The sequence below is a fragment of the Oreochromis aureus genome, linkage group 18, assembly GCF_013358895.1.
Source record: "Oreochromis aureus strain Israel breed Guangdong linkage group 18, ZZ_aureus, whole genome shotgun sequence".
Lineage (NCBI taxonomy): Eukaryota > Metazoa > Chordata > Actinopteri > Cichliformes > Cichlidae > Oreochromis > Oreochromis aureus.
The window spans coordinates 7,597,229-7,621,431 of record NC_052959.1 but is presented as its reverse complement, the minus strand read 5'-3'; the positions used below and the strand labels follow the sequence as shown (position 1 = coordinate 7,621,431).

The following is a 24,203-nucleotide window of genomic DNA, read 5'->3' as shown; positions in this document are numbered from 1 at the left end:
ATATTTTTCAGAAGGACCAAATCAAGTGTGGCATGTGGATGGATATGATAAGCTGAAACCCTTTGGTGTTGCTATTAGTGCATGTGTCGATGGATTTTCAAGGAAAGTTATGTGGCTCAACTGTGGCAGCTCAAATAATGACCCAGGTGTTATTGCAAAATATTATATGGAGTGCGTGACACGGTTTGGTCAACTTCCAGCATGCCTTCGTACAGACTGTGGCACAGAAAATGGCACAATGGCAGCCATTCACTGTGCTTTAAGATCAGACCATGGAGATGAACTTGCAGGAGCCCACAGTCATATGTATGGCACCTCAACTACAAATCAACGGATTGAAAGTTGGTGGTCTTCGTTCAGAAAGCAAAGGTACATGGCTTTTAAAATATATTCTGAAACTAAAATTGAATGGTTCTGAAGGTGTTTCGTGGTCAGCGATATACTTTTTCTTGTGGGTGGGGTTTTATACTCAAATATTAAATTACAGTCACAAACACACAAACAAAAACATAGTCACCTACACATTTTAATCATGTGATGCAAGACTGCTTCAAAAACTATAATAAATGGTTTGGTATACCAGTGACATTTGTTTCTATTAAAACGACACACTCAGAAAGAAAATCCGACTTACACATTCCACAAAAGTCCTAAAAGGCACTATGAAAACAACAAACAAACTGACATTCAACATTTTGATAAATTATTATAAATCCTATAGGCAATGGCATCAGTAAAGATTGATCTATTTAAAATGAGTAAAATTTATTCAATTTTGTGTGCCTACGTAGTACCAAACTAACATCTAGATCAAATAGTTTACCTGTAGGGAGTCATATAAATAAAAGAACAAGGGATTCTTCAAATTTGAGAACTGTAATAGGAGTAATATAAGAACACTGATCCAACATGACAGAAATCCATTTGTTATAGGAGGTCATTTGTTTCAGACATTTCTTCGACGTTGTGTGCCAAAAAAAAAAAAATACTGATGTTTTCACTAGCTTTTGGATTTCTGTGTGGTATCTAACAAGTGATAACAGCTTCAGTGTTCATGTAGAAACAAAATAGTACATTTATATGGACAGACCTGTATATTACAACTTTTCTTAAGTTCAGCCGCCAAATGCAGGAATAACTGAAGGATTAATCATTTTGTTAAATTTTGTTATTTGTGGGAAGTTGCTTTTTTTTTCCTGCAGTGCATTGATGAAACACTTCAGAACATGTGAATAAGCTTTTCTTTGAACGAAATTGCGCACAGTTCAATATTCTTAAGATTACAACTTTTTTTAAAGTGGACAATTACAGTTAATTACTTGTGTTATTAAATTTTATATGCCTTGTCATTCCACCATTAGAACTCAGTTCTGGATTGAACTCTTCAGTGACCTGAGGGAGAGGCATCTTTTCAACGGCAGTCATGAACATAAATGCCTTCTACGATATGTCTTCCTCAATGTCTTGCAAAAAGAGCTTGACGAGTACAGAGATCTCTGGAACACTCACACCATCCGACCTGTGCGCCAATCTTGTTGTCCATCTGGTAAACCAGAAGCCATGTATCACCTACCTCATAGGTATGTATTTAGTCCATGTATTTTATTTCATAGTTTTACTAAAATTTTTCTTCCTCAGTATAGTGTATTGTATGTGCAGGATACCTGTCCAGCTTGCTGTTATTCCACCTTTTGTTCATTTATATAATTGTTCAGGAACAGTCCATCCCTTATGTGCACTCTTTTCTTTCTTGACCTAACCACTTGAGTTAAGTAAGCAGTATGTCATTTAGGTTTAACAATTTACACTAACTGTTACTCACTTTAGCAATTGAATAGTGTGTTTTTTTGTTTTCACCTTTTTGCTGAATAAAAATTAAAGCTGCCACTTGTGTTTTGCCATTAGTTCTGTTCTCTGACTTCATGCACATACGTTTTATTTTTATATTTTTTTCCCCCCCAAAAAACAAAAAAAACATGTTACACAATCCTATTTTAACTTTGGATCACATCTTGGCTAAAAACGACAAATGTAGATATATGCATAATTAAGATTCTTTAAAATCACAATTTCCAGAACTGACTTTTAATTATAAGATTGACTTTGCGCTTTTGCTGTAACCTTGAAGGATAGTACCTGGAGAAGTGACTGAATTTGTTCATTTTTCTGACTGACCTAAGGTATGGTGGAAGACAGTGTGGATTCCAAGTGCCTCAAGAAATCCTGCACCAGTTTGATGACATTCTACCTGCTCAGTACAGTCTATGTGGGGACGACAATCTCCAGGTTCATTTCACAAACTTGGAAAGACAGAGTGAGCTCCCTCGACCAGTCAACTGGACTACTGCAGTTGAAAATTATATAACACTCAAAAATATGACTGGACTTTAGAAGTCAATGTAAAATCATCTGCTAGATGTGGGTACAATTACCACTGACACTAATTGTCACAAACCAACTTTAATGAGCATTTAGGTAAAAAAAATAGTACCATAGTTTTTATATAAATAGTTTCACTACCGTCAACTTTACAGTGTGTACACTTTCTACCTGAAGAAATCAAAAGACCATACTGTACAAAATAACTTGTTCCTTTTAATTAGGTACTGTAACAAACACGTTGATTAATTTGGAGATCTGTTTTACAAACAAAGGTTTACAAAAGCATTCTGCAATACCTGTAATTATGTGGGGTTTTTTTTAACTCAAAGAACAACTTGCATATCTTACAAAAAATGGAATCAAAGTGTTTGATTAAATAAAGCCTTTTAACTGAATTTATCAGATTTTTTTCCCTGTGTTATTATACTAGCGTGTCTCAGTACATTAGAATACTTCAGAAATGTTTTATTTTGTTACTTTCGCAATTTCTTAACACAGTGAAATATGTCTAACTTTTCAATTGTCCCACTATGATATTATGCTTTTGAAATTCCAAAACCTGATTGAACTTTCTGCGATGCATTAAACTTTATGTGATTTACAGAAATTATTAGAAACAAAATTTTCAGATTTTAAAATCACAAACTTCAAATGTTTACTAAAACCATAAATGTGTCTTAAAAGCAAAAGGACTTGGACCTTAGGGAAGCCCAAACCCAGGAGAGTTCTGGATGCCATAATCCATGGCTTCTTGGAAGTCCTCATAACTGTGTAACACTGGGATCTTGATAGTATTTGCACAGACATCTGCTACAGGGAAGCGTGAAGTGGTCTGGAAAAGAAGCCGTGGCTTTGGCTGAATTGCTGCAGGAGGAATTTCCCTCAGTCCAGTTGCAAACATAAGAATGTCTTCAAGAGACAGACTTCCATTTCTCTCTGAAAATGTAAAGAGAATAAAAGTTATTTCTAATGATATTAAACAGGAAAAAGGGGCCATTACACTTTGCTGACATAAATGTACTCATTTCAACATTTCCAACCAAATTTAATACCTTCTACAGAAAGCAGATAGTCTTGCCAGTAGCTTATTACTCTTGTCTCCTCTTGACGCCTAGAGCTGCCAGGTGGACCAAATTGCACATGAAAGATGTTCTCCAGAAGATCAGCTGTCAGCCTGGTCTCAGTGTAGCACATGAATGAGAAGAAGAGTGAAGGATGCTGTTCCAGGGCGTTTAGAAAATCCAGTGTTGCTAGACCCTCTCTGAAACTAGAAAACAGTCTAATTTTTAATAAAATGTTTAATGTTATTTGTGCAAGAAAGCAAAACTTCACATCCGAAATTACTGTGTTAAGAAAGTAACCAACATTCTTATCTAGCTAAGATACTCATCCTGCTACAAAAAAGAAGTCCTCCTGAAAAAGGTCTTGCATTTAGAATATATTTTTTCCGTCCTTTAAATTTCACGGGAATAAAAAAAACTAACAATTTATTCTTCTGAAAAGATTTTGTTAAATGGGCACATAATAGTCTGAATTCTATACCTTTGGATGGAAAGATGGTTTCGGTAGATGAAGTACCACTGAATGTAATCCGCTACTACCTTCTTCTTATCCTCCAGTGTCCTCATGAATCGATAGCATCCTGCTGTCTGGAGCATGCTTGAGTGTTTTTCTGTGATTACTCGGAGCTCACTTAGAGATGTTGCATTCTTTATCTAAAGAGAAAAATATATATTACACACACACATACACATGCACAAGTGACATCCTTCGCATGCTGTCTATTAATGTGCAATTTAACACAGTCTTGGATTACACAATCAGTAATCATTTCAGGCATCAGTTAGTTACCAAGATTATGTTAAGTGGATAACTAAAACTAAAAATTTGCATTTATTGGCGTTTGTCATAATCATAACATCACAAATTTACCTCTAGTAGAGCCTTCTTGATTTCTTCATCTGTTATATCATCAATTGGTGCCTCGAATGTCTTGTCTTTTCCAACAAGGTACATAAAGAAGTTTGGAGATAAACAACATGGCCCTGGACCACCATGGACAATGGAAACTGCAATCATTCTTCCAGTGTAGAAATATTCATTTTCATCTGCAGCTAAAGATAAAGACATTACATTATAATAAAGTAATTTTGACCATGGAAAAAAATGTGAAAAAAATAGATACCTTTACTATGAAATGTGAGATATTTGGCATAGTCTTTTCCTTCGAATATTCTTCTCGTCCTTATGGCTTCCATCAAAAGGGTGAGAAATTCTCGAGTAGGCCCACCTGTGTCTATTGCCTCTTCAGCCAGCCCCACGTCATCAGAGAATTTCACCATCATGCCAGAGTTGGGACTATATGAAGACCTTCTGAAGCCTCGGTAGGCACCATCCCAGACATTGGCTCTGTTAATGTTGAATCTGCTACAGGAGGTTTTGTTGATCTTCAGAGCCAGATTTGAGATGACATCTGCAGCCGTCAATCCATCAGGTTCATCACTGTAGAATGAGTCAGTGAAAAGCAACAAAATATTTACACTATTTACACTTTATGTATTTTTTTTGTTTAATATCTTTTAAGTAACTTTTCTTGCTTTATCAATTGGCCTTTTTCTGTTAATTAATTTGAAAAAGCAAAATAGTAATATGAAGAACAATCATCAGCAACCAAATAATTTTAAGAATCTTTTTTTTCTTAATACAATCATCAGCAGAATAACTTCACAGGAACAGTTAAGCTATGTTTGCTCCTGTAAAAGGTTAGGATCAAAAATAGCAGCAGTAACCAGCACTATTTATAGTAAAGAAATATTTTATAAATAGGTTAACTGCAAGTCACACACTATGGGTTTATTGTTCTTATTCAAGATATGAAAGTTACCAGTTTTCCTTTTGCAACTCCTCTCCCTCAGCATCTGAAGAACTGCTGTCAATAACGACAGGTGCATAGATATTGGTATAGATACTGTGAAAGAAGAGTAAAAACGGAAGATTAAAATACATTTTATGTAATAGTAATTCTGGCTCTACATTTGGCTGGGTTGGGTCTGAAGTACTTCACAGTGACTGAATTTGCTCAAGTTATGGATTAGATAGAGAACCTCTAGAATTAAAAAAAAAACAACAACAACAACAACAACAACAAAAACGGTTTCACTGAGCTTATTACTTTATAATTATTTACAAGATATATCATTTTATATTTTTAAAATTTTAGAATCACAATCAGAATCATAATGCTTCATTGATCCCTAGGGGAAATCATGTAATTTTATAATGTCAGACTAACCTGTAACTTGTAGTATGTTCTCCTGATGTGGATGCCATTTGAGATTCTGTACCACACTGAACCTTCAGCATAAACACAAACACAATACCATAACAACTGCAGATATAATGGCATGCAAATGAAACTTAACAATTAAATATGCAACATTGTTATACAAAAGAGTATTATGTACTTGCACATCAGATGTTTGGGATATTGAAGGTGACCTATAAAATATAGATCCAATGATAAAAAGAAAATGTTATAAAACATAACATGCTTTTGTGGCCATCGAATACTAACATTAAAGTGTTAAGAACATTAGATGTTTATATACCTGCCACAGAGGCCAGATCAATGTGCTAGAAGGTAGCCAACTTACCGATGTATAGGCTCTGGTGTACTGCTTTCTGGACTTGACCAAAGCTGTCAGATAAAATCATCAAACACCAAACTCGTTGATTATGGCTGCTCAGATTCTTACCACTATATATACAACGATAGAATGATATTAGTCTTATATTCAGACATTGAATGCATTATGCCGGAACTGAGAGCACTAACATCTCGAACTAATGAATCCTTGAGATTTACATACCACTGTGTCAGAGAGGGGTGACGTAACGGGTGGTACCCTAACGATAACTTCATCATCCTCCTCATCTTCTGAAGCACTAACATCTGTGGGAACGTATGAAATACTTTGGTTAAAATCTTCAACACAGTAATCACAAGATTCTTTAACAATATGACTATAAAAAAGAATTAATGGCAATTCTATTTAACTCACATTCTGACAAAAAGTCCTCAAGTGTGCAGACAAATAGTGTAATTCTTTGGTAAGACTTGCCAACGGCCTCTTTGTAGAGTTCAATCGTAAAGGGTGTGTCAGTTCCTGGAATATTTTTTATTTGAGAGCCATCAGGGTAGAGCAGGATGTATTCTACATCTTTCATATCTTGGTTGAAATCTTTCAGTTTTTTAATGGCAGCACCCAACAGCCTCTCAGATGACCAGCTTGGGTCAACATGTAATGGTAGTGATTTCCCTCTTATGGGTCTCATGCCAGTCTTTTGTTTGTTCATGATCCCAACAGAAATCTAGATTACATTTTAGGAAAAAAAGTGGTCACATATTAGAAAAGTGTTGTCAGACAACAGATTAACATTTAAAAAACTTTTTATTTATACCTTCACTGTTTTCATTGATTTCTTTTTGGATTTTGAGAACATCCTCCTTTCTGCCTCTTTACCTTCACGGTACTTGAAGAACTGCTGAACAACTGTCTTGGCTGAACAGGAAAAAAGGGTGAAAGACAGAGAGACTCTTTATTGGTCTATCGTTGTTTATAATTCAAAAGCAAACATGAAAAAGTAATTATTCAAAAACTTATGAACATAATGCACAAAAATCTACGTCTTCCCCACAGTCACATCCAGCAGAAAAATGTCTTTGCTTTCAGAAATGCAGATTTATTAGTCACATGACACCTGATGTCTATAATTTTCCTTTTTTTTTTTTTTTCATTTATGACACTATCTGTAAATTACAAACACCTGAACAAATCTTACCCTTTTAAGTTTTTTTCCGTATAGAACGAGTTACAATAGCAGGAAGTTCAGAAAAATTACCTCTTGAGTGTTCTTGTTCTGTGGAAGCATCTTTAGCTGGTACAAAACTTATGTCTTTTCCACAGGAACAGCAAAATTTTGTCAAGTTCTCAAACTGGAATCCACAGAATGGACAATACATCTTAACCTGAAAAACATGAGTTGTATGATTTTAGCAATATATATATATACACATATATATATATATATATATATATATATATATATATATATATATATATATATATATATATATATATATCGCAGCTCGAACTGTTGTAAAGGGACCTCTGGCTAATACGTCGGGTTCAGTGTCTGGCTCGCACCTGTAACTAGCTTTACAGTTTTGGTCAACTTTGCTAGCGAGAGACAGAGAGAGGCGTTGAAAGCCTGCTCCAACCGAACTTATTGTTTCGGAGGAAAACACGAACACAGTGTACAGTCGAGTCTAAACAGTGTACTTACATCTGGACTCGTCAGGCACTGTTTTTGGCTGCAGTGGTTATTATTATATTTACATGCTTCCATCTCCCTTTTCTGCTACGTGAGAACTCATACTTTTCCACTTTCCTTTTTCTCCCTCCCTCGCTCACAGAAACTTAACGTGTATGGCAGTCCATTCTCCCTGCAGCACAGACTACACTGCCCATGAGGGCACATTCTTTATCGCTATGCCTGTAACACTCTGCCTATTGCCTTCATATTAAATAATTTTTTGAACAATAATTATTGAACATATTTTGTCATGTCATTATACTGCCGCAAGTAGAGGTGGCATGGGCCGCGAAACTGAGACACAGGGATTAGAGCCTCTTAATGCGTGTTTTGTTTGGGTTTCCACCAGAGTGGAATTAAAAAAAAAATAGAGAGGGCATAACCTAACATACGAAATAGGAAAAGAATGATGTGTAATCTATTTATTTCAACAAAGTAACTGTATTCTGAATACCACCTATCTGTATATCTGTAGTATTATTAGAATCATGAGATTAAAACACATTTACCTCTCCTCCACTTCTTTGAAGTGTCTCGCAGTCCCAGCGCACTGGTTAGCATGTTTTGGTTCGTGCAAATGGTCCGTCGGGTTATTGTCTCCCCAGGAACATTTCCGTTGTGTCTTTTCCTATTTCCGTTGTGTCTTTTCCTATTTCCGTTGTGTCTTTTCCTATTTCCGTTGTGTCTTTTCCTATTTCCGTTGTGCTTTGTGTGCTTTTGCAGCGTTTTTCTTTTTGCAGCATTTTTTCTTTTTGCAGCGCTTTTCTTTTTGCAGCGTTTTTCTTTTTGCAGCATTTTTCTTTTTGCAGGTGTTTTCTGAAGTTGCAGTGCAGCGTTTTTCTTGAAGTTGCAGTGCAGCGTTTTTGTTTTTGCAGCGTTTTCCTTTTTGCAGCATTTTTCTTTTTGCAAGTGTTTTCTGAAGTTGCAGTCCGTTTGGCCTCTCAGGGCCACCGTATTTGTCAGATGAGTTCATATAAGACGGAATAAGCCTATTAGCACCATATAAATCTCAGTGCATTGTGTAGAATATTCAGGGGTGGCGCTCAAGGTCAAAACAGCACATTTGGAGATAGAACAAAGAAGACAGGATAGAGGTATGTATTATTTATTGATTCTGAATGAATTTGACAACTTTGAACATATATAACAGTAAATGGCCACATTTAATATTAATCTGACCTAATAGCTGGACATAATACATTTAGATTATAACTCATCATTCATGGGTCTGAAGCATTTTTTTTCTGAGAACATGCTTGTTTTTTGTCAGCTTGCTAGCCAATCCAAGAGGAACTGTAAGCATGATACTAACCTTACAATAGACCCTACAGGCAAAAAAAAAAAAAAAGTTTATCGGGAAACCAGGTTGTAATCACGGGGAGGGCAAGTAAGCACTCGGAGTTGATAGGTGTCTTAAAATGGAGCTGCAGTACCTGCCAGAGTCTGAAGTTTGATCAAATTAAAGACTTTCCAGAATAAAAACAAAAATCCTCAGTTCATACTAAATACATGTCTGTGTCAATATGATATAAAGGCAACATTACAAATCAATGTTTTGCTTATGAGGCGGCGCAAAGGCAGAAAACCAGTAAAGGTGACTAAATGGTGTTGACAGCACCACCTGGGGAGGGAGTTACAGCCCAGGAGAGTTTACAGTAGCAGTAGTGCAAATGTTGTGCTAGTTACAGAAGCCCACAGGCTCGTTATTTACAAGCAGAGGTGAGGCAGGTCAATTTCACAAAGCAAAGTTTATTGGACAAAACTACTAAAAGCATAGAGCTGCAAAAAAAGAATGTCTTTAGGTAGCAGGGCTGGCAACACTAAACTGTTAGTTATAACACTTTATTAACAAACATTAATAAAAAGGACAAAGTTCGCTGCCACAGTGCTACCCTAGTTAAAATAGCAGCTCAGTAAAATTATTACACAAAATGGTGGAGACCGGCCACTTGGAGAGGCAACCTACAGGGAGGAGTGCCCAGGGGTGTCACCAATTGCTCACCCGTGTCTTACTGCTATCTGAATGGTGCATTATACCCATTTCCCAGTGTGTACACTCACGTGCATCAGGGGGGGATTCCACCACACGTGCCTAGCCCCCACAACAAGTGGTCGTACCTCAACTAAAGCAAATCAACAACACCTATAAATCAAGACATATAAAACATCAAACAACTCAGTAAATGAGACATAGCATAGCATCTTTATTTATAATACATCCAACAATGTTGGCCAAAGTGCTACAAATATAAAACAAAGAGAAAACAGTTTAAATTACATATAGAATATCTTAAAATTAAAAATTATATCATTAATAAGAAACATTAAGAGACATCAACAAGTCCTGCTGTGCTGAAAGCCAAGGTAAATAGATATGTTTTAAGATGTGATTTAAAAACAGATAAGGAAGGTGCCTGTCTAACATGTAAAGGCAACTCATTCCACAATTTTGGTGCTGCCACAGCAAACGCCCAATCCCCTCTGAGCTCACGATTTGTCCTGAGCACGGTCAGGAAGAGCTGGTCTGCAGACCTGAGGGACAGGGAAGGTATGTATGGATGAGGAAGCTCAGAGAGGTACAGAGGGGCAGCAATTGACAAACATTTAAAAACAAATAAAAGCAGCTTAGAATGGATCCTAAAATGCACGCGCAGCCAATTAAGTGAATATAAAACTGGGGTGCTCGCATCTACGAGTGCCAGTTAAAACATGCAGTTGAAAAACCAAGATCGACTCACCCATTTAAAAGAAACAAGAACAAATATACACTAAGATACAACTCCTTTTAAAAACATGATTAAAATATAACAAACAATTTAGAGTAAAATACCATAAAACAAGGAACCAGTCAATGCCAGCACATAAATGATTGTTGTAGCGGCTATCTTGTTTCTTCTTGGAGTTCTCTATTTTTCTTATATCTAAAATAAGAGTCTGGATGGACAAGAGGCTGTTTTACGCGTCGGTTTGTGCAACAACGACGGTAAAACCATCGTGTCGCTCCGCCATTCGCTTGTTTATTTTCTCACCAATCTTTCACAACAAAAGCACCATATCCCTTTCAGGCTTTTCAAAATAAAACATGTAATAACTATAAATGGCGCTAACAATTGTGAAACAACAAGACTACAGCAATACAGCAGCAGAAAAGAAGGAAAACAGCCTGTGATCTTTGCCACCTTGAACAGGAAAGAGTGCAAGTTGCCAGAGCACAAGAGTGGACCACAGCTGTTCCTTAACTAACCTCTGATTTACAGCTAAGGGAGGGGTGAATGTTCGTGCTGCATTCACAGACACCATGTATGACCCAACATCCACCAAATCTAACCCACTACACTTAGAAATAAATATATTTAATGAAATTTGCTGATCAGAGTACTGCCTGTGTTCCTCAGCAATAAGGTACACATGAGCCTTTCTCTCCTACAGATGGAGCGTGTTCCAATACTTCATTTTTGACTTGTAGACATTAGTATGCTCATGAGGCTCTTTGAAAGTGAAACAAAACGAAAATCATATTTGAGATCATATTTGCGTTACACACAAATACTGTTTGTACATCTCAGTTTAGGCTTGTGGGTCAAATCAATCATACACTCAACTGTCTGACAGATTGCTCTCTCCAGGCTGTTACCTCGTTGCTCCTGATGGGGCAGCAAAGAGCGCAGTGACGTCTGCTACCGCCAGAGAAACCACCAGCACTCTTCTCCCGCGTCACTTGTTGAAGTCTAAACCGACACGAAACTTGCGTGTGGGATGACATCATGATAACACCTGAGCAGAAGCAGTCTATGGACACTACACAGTGGCACCGACGTCTTCATAGGACTTAGTTTCTGTTTGAGTTTTGAAAGCGAAAGCGTCCCAAGTTCCGAGAGCGTCCGAGATAACAGGAAGAGGGAGCGCCGGCTAAACGGCGTTTGTGTGTAATAAACAATAATAGTATTGTGCTGCTATAATTTCAAGAGTTACGCTGTGTAAACGTTTGTAATGCAGACTCGGCATGTCTGCCAAAGCGACCGTGAGGAGAAACAAAACAGCCATCCAAAGGATTCTGTCCGGAGACCACAGGCTGATCCTCAACAAAGTTTATGAGAAGGAGCTGATCAATCAACGGGAGTACAACAGTCTTAAAAGTATCAACAGGGAAGATGCGGAGGGACACGTTATTGAGCTCGTGGATAAGATCATGAATAAAGGAGACGATACGTGCGGAGCTTTCCTGAACCTCCTGCAAACTGATGAAGACATTAAAAGTACTTTCCCTGAGCTGAAGGACTTACAACTGAATGAGGCCCTCTTTGTACCCAGGCCGGTCGAAATTTCTCCACCTCACAATGGTAATTACAAACATGTAAATCCTGTGTCTGAGAGCAGATGGTGCTAACTGTGATCTGTAACTCTGTTTCACTGTGATTCCCTCAGGCGTCGAGTCAAAAGGTATACAACATAACTCCAGCCAAAGGGAAACGATGTTCGACGACGGGAAAGGAAAAGGAGCGCAACATGTGACGGTGCTTATTTCAGAGTAATAATAGATAATTTAGTCACAGAATATTGAAAGACAAGGTCATCTCAAAGCCTTTTGTTATGCTCTTTTAAGCTTTTATACATTATCTGTTGTAATTCTGCGTATTCATCATTCCTTCCAGCCCCGTTCCGATAGGAGCAGGTCCACGACAAATATTCGGACTTTGTTGGACATAAACAACGAACTGGAATCTTCTGAGGTGGCTGCTCTTTGCTTCTTGTGTAGTGATGTTGTCAGTAGGAAACATCTGGAGGAGGTGAGCGCCACATGTGTTACGCTATTTACTCTAGTTTCTTTGGCATTTGTGGGAACCTTTTAAATAATAATAATAAAATACTTTATCCTACAGATCAGGCAGGCCAAAGATCTCTTCTCAAGGTTAAGTGAAAAAGGTCTACTGGAGAACAATACATTCATCAAGGAGCTGCTCCGCACTATCCATAGAGAAGACCTCATCATACGCTTAGAGGCAGACAGAGGAAATCTAGAGGAAACAGATGCTAGACGTGTCCTGTCAAACTTCAGGTAAGGACAGTCTCACTTTAATAGTACAGCTTATTAATACAGCAGTACTGAAATACTCATTTAAAATTTGATGTGTGTTTTTCTTTTCTTTGTTTCTCATTCTCATTGTTTCCCTCTTTGACTCTTTTGTTATGACTCTTAGAATAATGCTGTACAAAATATATGATGACATGACTGTAGATGGTCTTGAAAGCATGAAGCTTCTACTGATGTCAAAGCTGGGCAAACGACACCTTGATCACTGCAAAGTGAGAACACACCCACACACCTTTAAGTGTTTAAAATTCAACTCAACACAACCACAAATGACAAAATCCTAGCTTCACATCTTGTTTTTGTTCGTATCTAAAAAGTAAAGCTAGCTCTCACGCCTGTGAAATCAATCCAGCAAATAGAAGTCTGGTTGTAATGATGGTCCAACTCTCTTGTGTCATCTGTGACTGAAGTAAACACTTTCCTAATGAGTTTATGTCTCAGTCGCTATTTTCGAGTCGTACTAATGACAACACGAGCTCACCTTTTTAAATTATGACGCTTAAGGGCAAATCTGCACTCTGACGGGGTTTTGATCTGTCAGAGCCCACTGGTGTCTGCGTCAGATCCGCCCCTCACTCATCATGCCTGGTTTTAAAACACCAACATCATGATGGCATGAAACCCTCTGCATGAATCTTTAACCCTTTCATGCAAAAATTATGACAATCTCAATCAGGATTTTTTTCTTAAGTATTTTTATTCATCTTTAGGCATGAAAAAAACATGTACTTTATGCACTTCAAAGAGTTTTTTGCATGTCCACTTAGGTGGACCAGTGGGTGGCAGGTATGGAGTGACACATCAGTGTCCAGTGTAGTGCTTTATGTGCAAGTATACCATCAACACTGACACAAATACAAGAAAACAGCCTTTGAATAGCTGTCCACTGTAGTGACCACTATGCATGAAAGGGTTAATGAACACAGAATGAGCAGTCACCAGTCTAATGTCCAGTCTTTATCACACATACTTTTCTATTACAGACGACTTTCTATTACACCTGAAGTGATTACTAGTTTTACACGGTGTGTTCAGAGCCTCTGTGAACTGGAAACTTCTTCTCTGTTGATTCCAGACAGCGCTGGATGTGTTTGCTGAAATGGAAAAGAAAGAGTTGATATCAGACACACATGTTGATGAGCTGTATGACGTGCTGCTAAAGCTGGACGTAAAACTGGCAAAGACTGTGAAACACTACACCATGAGGTACGAGGGACGCTTCCATACACAAGTACACACAGATTTGAATTTGAAATTCAGGTTTTGTACTCTCTACAAGGGCCCATGGATAACAACGACTGTGTGTGTCTGCAGTGTGTAAGTTTAATGATGATCCCATGAGTCACCAAATGTTTGTGTGTAAACTGGTTGAGGAATGCATGGCTCATGTAAACTCAAAAGTGAGTGTGCGAACACAATCAGACATGTATACTAAAGTGTATAGGTTTGCAGGGCATATAAAATGGTTATCAATGCTGCTCTCCTCCAACCCTAAAACAAAACTAAACAAAAGTAATTAAAGTAGTCAATCCAAACAACAATTCTGAATAATGCAAAGCAGTGGCACTCAAACCACAAGCTAAGTTAGCTATCAGCAATTATTGAAGCTCTAACCTGAGCAATGTTTTTGGAGATTCTGGATATGCTCCCATGTTCATGAACTGGCTCAAGGTAAATGACAAGGAGGGAGTCCACACAAGACATGTAACTTGAATAAAAGATCATTATTAAAGATGAATCAACAAAACAAAACCACTGAACAGAACTGATGCTGGGTGGAGTTTAGGGAAGAGCCTAGAAGGCCCAAAGTGAGCTAGATTAGCTTATGATTCTCTTATGGCAACCAAAAATAAGTAAGAGAAGATCAAGATTTCCTTGGGTATAGTGGAAGAGACATTAGTATATGTGTTTGTAATTCTTTTTTAAAATGTACAACTTTTATTTTTACCATGCTCATATTAGAGGTGTAAGTTCACAACGCTCTTTCTGTTTTCAGTCGGTGAAGACTGTGATGGACAGCCAGACACAGAGCCCGCCTTTCTTCAGGTAGACTCTCACAATTATAATATTATAGAAGTTCAATATACACCTTATTTCTCTCCAGAAAAAAAAAGTCCCCCTTATAAGGAAAATGATGATAACATTATATCTCTGTGCAAATTTGTATGTTTGTTTTTTTTAAATGTGGTGCTGATGGAAAACTTTGTACTAAGAGTTTCCTACAGTTCATGATGTAGCATATGTTTGTGATGTTTCCCTTGCAGCCAGGAGATGGATGATATCTCGACTGTCCTGGCACGTGTGAACAGGGAGATCAACAGAAGAGAGTATTTAGATGCCAGAGCCCTGATACACTCTCACCAAGAGGCTCATCCTCAAATATGTGAGATCAAGTACAACACTGCAAGAGTCCCAAAGTCCCAGATTCACACGATCATAGACATTATCAATCTGGTTTACAGTGTGTCTGTGGTTTTATTTATGGAAGCATTTGTGCTTTTTTATTTTGTCATAATACACATGCAGTATCTCAAAAAAGTGAGTACACCCCTCAAATTTTTGTAAATATCTTTTCATGGAACAACATTAAAGATATGACACAAAGTAGTCAGTGTACAGCTTGTATAACAGTGCAAATTTGCTGTCCCCTCTAAATAACTCAACATACAGCCATTATTGCCTAAACCGCTGGCAACAAAAGTGAGTACACCCCTATGTGAAAATGTCCAAATTGTGCCCAATTAGCCATTTTCCTTCCTGGTGTCATGTGACTCGTTAGTTTTGCAAGGTTTCAGGTGCAAATAGGGAACAGGTGTGTTGAATTTGGGGTTATTGCTCTCACACTCTCTCATTCTGGTCACTGGAAGTTTAATGTGGGACATCATGGCAAAGAATTCTCTGAGGATCTGAAAAAAAGAATTGTTACTGTACATAAAGATGGCCTATAGGCTATAAAAATATTGCCCATACCATGAAATTGAGCTGCAGCATGGTGGCCAAGACCATACAGCGGTTTAACAGGACAGGTTCCACTCAAAACAAACCTCGCCATGGTCAACCAAAGAAGTTGAGCGCACATGCTCAGCATCATATCCAGAGGTTGTCTTTTGAAAATAGATCAGTGCTGCCAGCATTGCTGCAGAGGCTGAAGGCGTGGAGGGTCAGCCTGTCAGTGCTTAGACCACACACTGCATTAAATGGCTGTCGTCCCAGAAGGACGCCTCTTCTAAAGATAATGCATAAGAAAGCATGCAAACAGTTTGCTGAAGACAAGCACAGGACTACCTGTGGTCTGATGAGACCAAGATAAACATATTTGGTTCAGATGGTGTGAAGGGTGTGTCATATATTCAGTGTTATCCCATGAAAAGATATAACAAAATATTTGAGGCATGTACTCACTTTTGTGAGATACTGTATATAGTAATTATCTAATGGTTTGAAACAAAGTGAATTATAATCAAATTATAAAATTTTGTCCGTTCAAGACCAATGAACTGTTGCCACTGGAAAAATGGAACTAAACTCTGGATTTCTTTATAATTTGATTGTAGATTTTTGTTTTGTGTTTGATTACTTAAAATTCAGCTGTTTTTCACAGCGACTGCCTTTTGTTGATGTCATTTTCCTTTGTCCTGAAAGTTTAGGTTCTGTAAATGTAAGTGTTAAATTATCTATTTGCTGAAAAGGATTTTATTTTTTATTTTTCCTGCATTATTGTCTGTATTACAAGGTTAAAAAAAAAAAAAAAAACTTCATACACTATCTTTAAGACTTGGGTTTTTTTTGTGTGGGGGGGTGGCTGCGTATGCCATGGGAATTGGGTGCTGTGATGTCTGCCTGCTGAGACGAGGGGTGCTGCAGCACAGCTACTTCTCAGCGTCTACACCAAAGGCTGTGAACACGTTATTCCCGCTGTAGAGATGTAGAAGGCTGTGGAGGCTGGGTCAGCTCGCCAAAGACAGGAGGCTGAGACGGCTGAACGAAATGAACAAACTTCAAAATGTCAGGGGGTCAGAGGTGGTTAAGGCCCCAGGCTCAGTCTGGGTAGGCCCCGGGGAAGGTTTTAATCACCAGGGGGCCCATCTTGGCCACACAAAAAACAGTCTTAAAGAGAGTGTCCTTGAAGTCAGTTTGGTGGCTTAACTAGTTCTTTATTGTTTTGTTGCATGACAGACGCAGAATTTACATAGGTTCAAGTTAAAAATGGCTGCCATGTCTGTTTACTCACTCAGAAGCCTCAAACGAGCAAAGAGCACCAAACCCAGGCAGTATACACTTTTATTGTGGATCACAGAAACAGAATGTTAACATTTCTTGATGCATGCTCAATCATCCAGGTAAGTAAATCCCCAAAAGTGGATTTTGTTCAGTCCCACAGTGGGACTTAAAATCCTTAAAATCACAGATCTTTGGTTTCAAAAAGGAAAAGAAAAAACAAATGAAAGAAAACAATTGAAAATAGGATTTCTGTATTTCCTACCCTAATACGGCACCACTTTTAGCATAATCGATGTTTAATGAGGAGGATATAGCTTGAATTAGTGTCCTGGAATTTGACTCTCTAACATTTAATAATAATATTAATAATAATAATACATTTTATTTAAAAGAGCCCAAGGACACTGTGAAGAGCAAATGAGACGGGCATAAAAACAGGAAATAATAAGAGAAAGTTTAAGAACATGGGGAAGTTATATAGAGTAGGCGATCTTGGACAGATGGGTTTTGAGGGTGGCCTTAAAATTTGAATTGAATTTGAATTTTTTTTTTTTTTTTTTTTGAATGAAGTGATGTTTCTGAGGTCAGGGGGTAGGGAATTCCAAAGTCGAGGGGCAGAGCGACTAAAAGCCCTGCCCCCCATGGTAATAAGACGAAAGGATGGAACAGGAAGGAAGAAGAGAAGAGGTCATGCTGTTCATTTGCAAATGCAGCAAAACGGCAAAAACATGTTCTTTGAAGGTTGCTCCAGCTGCCATGGTGCTCCTTTCTGTCCTGAGATGATGTGTGGCTGCTTCAAAACGCTGGAGTCTTGAATACAACTGTTTTCCATACTGTCAATTCTTTAAGTGTAGTTCATCAGTGCTTGTCATTCTCCCTCCTTTTTCTGAAAAAGGACAGCATTCACAACCCTACCTTCTTCAGAAACACCGAATTAAAACAATTCAGCACAATACTGTTGCAGCTTGAGTTGGAGCTTCTTTAGTGGTTTTGAAAGGATCTTCTTCCTTGTAGGGAAGCTTCCCCCTGCTGTGGTCCCACTTTAGGTTGTCCCATCAATCGCTGGGTGGCTCTTTTTCCTCTTGGACACTCTCTCCACCAATGTCCTACTTCTCCACAATTATTACAGGTACTAAACATCGTCTTTAAGTCTAGAGAGCTCCTTTGGCACCATATTCCATCCCATGATGTTTGCTGTCGATGCACAGTGCAGTAGTTTGGAGTCGACCCCCAAATTGCTGGAGCTGGTGGGTTCTGCTGTTGTTGTGCTAAAGCCGCAGCTACTGCTTGCTCTAGATCAGCCTTCAGATCCATAGATGTTACCACGGTTTCTCTGGGCGTCGCCTTTATTTTATCAGCTTTGGTGTTGGAAATCAATCTCTTTATGAATTAATGGATGTGACTTTCGCACAAATATATACAATACATTTCTAAAGCACAAAGGCAGGAGACAAACATCTTGTTCTTTAACTGATTTTAAGAAAGAAGTCTTGGAAAGTCATCCTAGTCAGACCACTGACCATTCTGATGTCCCTGAACCCAACAATGATGAATGCTCTAGTGATGTTGATCCAGAAAGTGCATCTTGTGCTGTTCTTCAAGGACTTAGCTTACTCCTACTTGAGTTAGAAAGGACTTATAATGCTTCAGTGAGGTGCATTGATGCTTTGGCTGAAGGTCTTTTCTATATTTCTTCTGCTGCATCTGTGGAGGCTGAAAATCAGTTAAAAATATAATTGATTCAGCACTGAAATCTAACAAATGCACAGTTGACCACACTATCATAAAGGACTTGGCTGAACAGTTGCGCAGCTCGCATCCCATTAGTAGAGCTCTTGGAGCAGGCGGGCCACTTGGTTCAGCTTTTAAGAAAAATAAGTATTTTAAGGAGCATTTCCAGTTTGTGGATCCTATTGAATATATTCTTGATGCTGAACAAAAAGGTTTTCAATATGTACCAGTTCTTAAGACTTTGCAAGAAGTACTGAAGAACAAAGATATTGCAATGGAAGCCTTTTTGAGGTGCTCAAGTAGCACTGGGCATTTTAAGTCCGTTTTTTATGGTACATGTTTTTAGGAAAATTACTTTTATGCTGTAGAAGAAACAAGACTCTCTATAATAATTTGTGTTGATGACTTTGAGGTGTGTAACCCATTAAGAACCTCTTGAAAAAAACATAAAATAACTAGTTTATTGGGTTTTGGCCAATTTGCCATTGAGATTACTGTCTGCTTTAACATCAATACAACTAGCTTTACTTTGCAAATCTGTTGATGTAAAACAGTTTAAATACAAAGTAGTATTGGATCCACTTTTGAAATATCTTCTCACTCTTGAAAAGGAGAGGGTTTTTATTTCATGTTTAGGGAGAAATATTAAAGGCGCCCTACACTGTGTTGTAGCCGATAACCTTGGTGCTCATGCAAATAGTGGACTTGTTGAAAGTTTTAATGGGCCATATGTTCGTAGATTCTGCTTTGGACATTCTTCAGAGTACCAGACACATAAAGTACGGTCTGGGGTCCTCCCACTTCGAAAAAAGGATGACTATGTTTTACATGTACAATCTGTCAAAGAAAATCCAAATTTAGTGCCTCATTTTGGCTTAAAGCGGTCATGTCCATTAACTGATCAACTTAATCATTTTCACTTTGTGTCTGGATACCCACCAGATGCCCTTCATGACCTTTTTGAGGGAATAGTGCCAAGAGAGTTAGCATTGTGTTTTCAAGGTTTTTTTTGAAGAAGCACTGCTTCAGTTTGACTTAACTGAATAATGTAATCAAATGTTTTCCATATAAGGGCTCAGACAAATTTAACAGCCCAAAAGCAATCCCTCCACATTTGCAAAAATATACAAAACTACAACAACAACAAAAAACTTGATAACATGTACATCTCCCAAGTATTTGTTTTTTGCAACATTTGGTGTGTTGAAATCTGCTATTTGTTTTATAGTTTTACATCTCAACTGTTGTATAAACAAAAAGTAATAAATAATTTTATTTAATTGAAGGGAAATTTAACTCTGCCCATTTACATTTTATTCTAGGTTGAACGAGATGGAGGCAAAGCTTTATGTAATTATTGATGACCAAATCGAGAAGTTGGTTCTTCCATCAGGGATCCCACCAGCAGTGGAGGAGCTGCAGAGTGTTGTGAAGGATACCTTTGGGTTTTCAAACGACTTCAGTCTTCAGTATTTTGACCCAGAATTTCAGGACTACTTCACTCTTCACAGAACTGACCAGATAAAAGACAAAGACACTGTGAAGGATTTTGGCATCACCCCAGTCATCCTAAGCTTGACTCCGGTTGATGACAGTTTTGGCATCCCCTCTGGCCAACTGTCAATGGACTATGACTCCTCATATGCTGAGTCAGTTGTATCCAGTGCAGACTCTGCTGCAACCACATCTTCTCAGGACACCATTATTCTCAAAAGGCAGAAGACCACAGAACGTTGTGAGCCCTGGCCGAAGCAGTTTCCCATTCCACAGTTTGCATATGAAATAGAGATGTACCTGGAAACAGCCACTGAGGAGTATAAAAAGAATGGAAATCTTCTGCCTACCTCCAAAGTAAAGACTGACATTCTTGAGAAGTTGGCTGAAACTATATTTACATTTACAGCCTATCCTTCAAGTGCACAGGTTAGTTATGTTGCTGAGGCACTTGTGACAAAATACCCTTATCTCAAGGAACCTGGCTCTTTCGCAGGTTATTATGGTTAGCAACAAAGCATCAAATACAAGATGGCCAATTATCGTACAAAACTTAGAGGGTTTGGTGTTCCTAAGTTGACATGCAATGCTATGAAACACAAGAGTCCAGGTGACCAGAAGTCTGCAAAGAAAGTGAAAAAGCCTCAAAAAACAGAGGTAAATTACCTTCCGCCATATCCAGCAGGTGAAGATGAGGACAGTCAAGAAGAAGAGAGAATTCAGTTGCTTACTGAAGTCAAGAAAAGAGACAACAAAGTGATAAAAGAAAAATGGCCAAAACATTTGCACATAGACTACATGAAATCATCAACCTATCCCCCAGCATTGAGGACATCGAAGCCAGATGGCCAGCTTTGTTTGAGGCATCTCATGTGAGTTCCAAATTCATTTTGGATAGGCTTTTGGGTTGGTTGGTTTGTTTGTTTATTATGTAACATTTCAAGTTTCAAATATTTTGAGGCTTTATCATGTTTTATTTGTCATTCAGCTGCAGGATGAGTTCTACAGGATCACCCTGGTACACCTTGAACCCAAATTCATGTCCATTCTGGATGAGTACACTCACAAGCTGTTGGCCCTTTTCCATCCCAAGGGGGGAGCCATGGGATTGAAGTTGCAGGCTATCATAGCCAAGGTATTTCCCACAGACATTTCAGCTTGGAATTTTATTTAAAGAATTTTGTCGTCAAATTTCAAGACTCATTTGCATGGTGCACAGCTCCACTAACTTGTTTGCATGTTTTTGTCAGTGCAAGAGGACGTCAGGAAATTTTGGAACATAATTGACAACACACTTATGGTTTTCATGTTTTAACTGTATTATAAATACACGTCTGTTCTTAGAAAAGGAAAGAAAAAAAAAAAACCTCACACAAGTACAGGTATTGCTGGGTTTTTCTTTTTGTTTTTTCACCAACAGAAAATAAATTAAATTACAAAAAAACTAAATGACTAAATTAAATTAATTTACTAAAAAGACTCATTTAAAGATTTCAGACACAAAAACTTGGAGATATTCCAGTCATAAATTTAAATTAGTTAAAAGCTTCAAGCCAAGCACACAGTGCAAATGACTAAAATCATACAACTTGAAGAATGTCAGCTTGGAATTGTCTTTACCTATATAATGTTGACAATACCTTTGTGTTGACTGTCTGTCAGCATCCACGCATGTGCATTAACATCAGCTAATTATCCCACATAATGTTCCATATGATGATAATTTGATATTTAAGTTTATTTTAATACTGTCAATTCTCAGAGTTTTGTCTTAATGAATGGTCACTTATATGATGGTAATTTTTGGATTTCTTGGTTATTTTCAGTGACCAAGCAATCCTAGCAATAACATAACCAGAAATCTGGTTATTCAGTGCTTGATGGTGTACCCTGGGGAGTCCATTGATCAACTGATCAAAGAGTACAGTGTAAGTGTTGAAATAGAAACATTTTTCTGTTTTCATTAATCATGTGTGTATGCATTTGTCAAGTTTAAAATAATTTGAGGCTTTATCATGTTTTATTTGTCATTCAGCTGCAGGACGTGTGCAGGAAATAATTCATGTGTGCAATTACAGTCAGAAAAACCCATGTTTTTGTTGTTTCAGGATGCTGATGGGGATGGTGTGTCACAAGATCTTTCTAAACAGAGGATGAAAATCTACCAAATCAAGGTTGTTGGATCTGAGGAGGATGACATTGGCATTGTGCCGGAGGGTGTGAGAGTTATGCCTGCTCTGGGTAATTTTCCAAGAGCATGCGCAATGCTGGTTGGATTGACATATGCAGTTGATCTTGCCTATCCCAAAGAGCTAAAATACACCTTGGAAGTATTCCAGAAACTTTTCCTTGAACTGGATTGTGCTAGGCTCTCACCAAAAGTGAACAGCCTCAAGAATAAGTTGATGGCTTAAACAAGGACTCTGAAAGAATGAAAGGAAGTAAGCGCACTCAAAACGTTTGGTTTGTCTTTGTTAGATGTGGCTATCTTTTCAGTTTTCAAGTAAATTTCAACTTGAAAAATGACCTGCAATGTGTCAGGCTGTATTTGTGCTCTTTATTTTAATGTTTGTTTTTTTATTACCTACAAGTTTCTTGGGAATGTTCTGTTTGAAAGGCAACAAATTGGAGGAATCACTAGTGAAGCTTTTCTTTGTTTATATTTTATGTTACTATAAAACATTAGTTTAAAACAAGTTTGTCTGCAATTCTGTTCAATTTTAATCTAGTCCTGTAGATGTAGAAATGTTACTTCCTCTTACATGTGTCTTAGATTTTCTCAGCTTAAACTTCCATATTGGGATAAAAGGTTGATTTACATTATTGATATACCATGTTGTACATGAGTGATAAACCTTTGTTCTACAGTTATATTGAGTGATTCAAATTTTGTTAGTCAATCATAAATAAGTAACAAAGATAAAGGAAACTGAGTAAAGGTTATTCAAACTTCAGGTTCATGTTGACATTAGACTCTAATCTAAAGATTTATTTCTTTTTTACAAAACTGGTCTACATTAGAGAGTGATATTATACCCCTTCTGTCAAAAATATTCATGAGCTTTTTGAGTGTTAGGTTCTAATGAATTATTCATGAGCTCAGGAAGTAATTAAATTATGATAATAATTAAATTATGATATTCATAAAAATATGATATTCATAAAAATTATGATTTTCATAAAATTATGATATTCATCCAAAATATGCTAGTTCATTGCTTTTCTTCCCCCCAAAATAAGAACTAATTGCTTATTTTAGAAAAGTTTTTATATCAAATACCACTCTTTTATTTTTTAATCCAATAAAAACTTTTTCCTTTTTTCCCTAAAGAAACGCCATCTGGTGGTGGGTCAGCGCATGACAGCGCATGAGTGCGCAGTGCGCGCCTGTGTGTCTAGGCGCGCTCGTGCGCGCGCCTGACTCGGGACCGGGCCTGTGTCTCTGGGACCGTGTTTATGGGTGAAAATGTGTTAAACCAGTATAAATGTGCTTAGTTAAACTTGTGCTTTTGTAACGTTCAGTATGGCCAGACATACAGGGTGCATGCCTTGTGGGAAAAGTTTATTTCAATTTATATGCATTTGTTTAATCCAAACAAAGAAATTTAAAATCAAACTCAGAGTCACAAAAAAACACTCGCGATCTCCGCGGGTCCCACCCGATCCTTAGGCAAATTAGCAGGGAGAAACTCCTCAAAAACCCTCCGCGTTTTTTCTCCAAAACCCCTAGAAATAACCTATAGGCACCCTCCTATCCCCAAGCCTTATACTCGATAACAGGGGAAATCCTGAAACCAAATCCTTAGTCTTTTTTTCTCAGAAAACAGCCCTATCACTAGCTCCGTGTCTAAGTTCTTACTCGCGATCCTTAGGCACATAACCGGCGAATCCTCCTGAAAAACAAAAC

The 24,203-nt window shown here is 37.8% G+C and overlaps 3 protein-coding genes and 1 long non-coding RNA gene across 7 annotated transcripts; 2 read left to right on the top strand and 2 right to left on the bottom strand.

The window, feature by feature from the left end:
- The first annotated feature begins 2 nt into the window (after positions 1-2).
- Positions 3-2,777, top strand: LOC120434541. Its single transcript, XM_039602774.1, has 3 exons — positions 3-369; positions 1,362-1,580; positions 2,181-2,777. Exons 1-3 carry the CDS (start codon positions 110-112, stop codon positions 2,389-2,391), a joined length of 690 nt encoding a protein of 229 aa, XP_039458708.1. The 5' UTR covers positions 3-109; the 3' UTR covers positions 2,392-2,777.
- Positions 2,576-8,343, bottom strand: LOC116316500 (G2/M phase-specific E3 ubiquitin-protein ligase-like). Of its 3 annotated transcripts, none has more exons than XM_039602771.1 (14): positions 8,268-8,343; positions 7,285-7,411; positions 6,844-6,944; positions 6,444-6,753; positions 6,252-6,334; positions 6,036-6,079; positions 5,847-5,880; positions 5,675-5,736; positions 5,267-5,350; positions 4,568-4,884; positions 4,315-4,496; positions 3,925-4,097; positions 3,435-3,649; positions 2,576-3,318 (listed from the first exon to the last, which is right to left on the bottom strand). In XM_039602771.1, the coding sequence occupies exons 2-14, from the start codon at positions 7,403-7,405 to the stop codon at positions 3,083-3,085; spliced, it is 1,962 nt and encodes a 653-aa protein (XP_039458705.1). In that variant the 5' UTR covers positions 7,406-7,411; positions 8,268-8,343; the 3' UTR covers positions 2,576-3,082. The 3 variants fall into 3 exon arrangements, with proteins under 3 accessions (XP_039458705.1, XP_039458706.1, XP_039458707.1); XM_039602772.1 differs by having other exon boundaries at positions 3,435-3,556; XM_039602773.1 differs by having other exon boundaries at positions 4,673-4,884.
- Positions 8,344-9,938: 1,595 nt separating this feature from the next.
- Positions 9,939-10,848, bottom strand: LOC120434477. Its single transcript, XR_005609112.1, has 2 exons — positions 10,589-10,848; positions 9,939-10,290 (listed from the first exon to the last, which is right to left on the bottom strand). It is a non-coding gene; the product is annotated as an uncharacterized LOC120434477 (long non-coding RNA).
- A 514-nt stretch (positions 10,849-11,362) lies between these two features.
- Positions 11,363-23,126, top strand: LOC116321532 (caspase-8-like). 2 transcript variants are annotated; one of them, XM_031741400.2, is made up of 11 exons: positions 11,365-12,098; positions 12,184-12,272; positions 12,411-12,545; positions 12,639-12,814; positions 12,957-13,062; positions 13,926-14,056; positions 14,847-14,896; positions 15,115-21,168; positions 21,285-21,431; positions 22,123-22,224; positions 22,405-23,126. In XM_031741400.2, exons 1-7 carry the CDS (start codon positions 11,762-11,764, stop codon positions 14,851-14,853), a joined length of 981 nt encoding a protein of 326 aa, XP_031597260.2. In that variant the 5' UTR covers positions 11,365-11,761; the 3' UTR covers positions 14,854-14,896; positions 15,115-21,168; positions 21,285-21,431; positions 22,123-22,224; positions 22,405-23,126. The 2 variants fall into 2 exon arrangements, with proteins under 2 accessions (XP_039458418.1, XP_031597260.2); XM_039602484.1 differs by lacking the exons at positions 13,926-14,056; positions 14,847-14,896; positions 15,115-21,168; ... (1 more) ...; positions 22,123-22,224; positions 22,405-23,126 and adding an exon at positions 13,618-13,893 and having other exon boundaries at positions 11,363-12,098.
- Positions 23,127-24,203: the final 1,077 nt, after the last annotated feature.

Excerpts from the sequence above, each read along its gene's own strand:
- LOC116321532 (XM_031741400.2), top strand. The coding sequence starts at position 11,762 with ATGTCTGCCAAAGCGACCGTGAGGAGAAACAAAACAGCCATCCAAAGG. Across the intron at positions 12,099-12,183 it reads AATTTCTCCACCTCACAATG|GCGTCGAGTCAAAAGGTATA; the intron begins GTAATTACAAAC and ends TGATTCCCTCAG. Across the intron at positions 12,546-12,638 it reads GTAGGAAACATCTGGAGGAG|ATCAGGCAGGCCAAAGATCT; the intron begins GTGAGCGCCACA and ends TTTATCCTACAG.
- LOC116316500 (XM_039602771.1), bottom strand. The coding sequence starts at position 7,405 with ATGTATTGTCCATTCTGTGGATTCCAGTTTGAGAACTTGACAAAATTT. Across the intron at positions 5,737-5,846 it reads CCCAAACATCTGATGTGCAA|GTTCAGTGTGGTACAGAATC; the intron begins GTACATAATACT and ends TTTATGCTGAAG. Across the intron at positions 3,319-3,434 it reads CTATCTGCTTTCTGTAGAAG|AGAGAAATGGAAGTCTGTCT; the intron begins GTATTAAATTTG and ends TTACATTTTCAG.
- LOC120434541 (XM_039602774.1), top strand. The coding sequence starts at position 110 with ATGTGGCTCAACTGTGGCAGCTCAAATAATGACCCAGGTGTTATTGCA. Across the intron at positions 370-1,361 it reads TCTTCGTTCAGAAAGCAAAG|AACTCAGTTCTGGATTGAAC; the intron begins GTACATGGCTTT and ends TTCCACCATTAG. Across the intron at positions 1,581-2,180 it reads ATGTATCACCTACCTCATAG|GTATGGTGGAAGACAGTGTG; the intron begins GTATGTATTTAG and ends GACTGACCTAAG.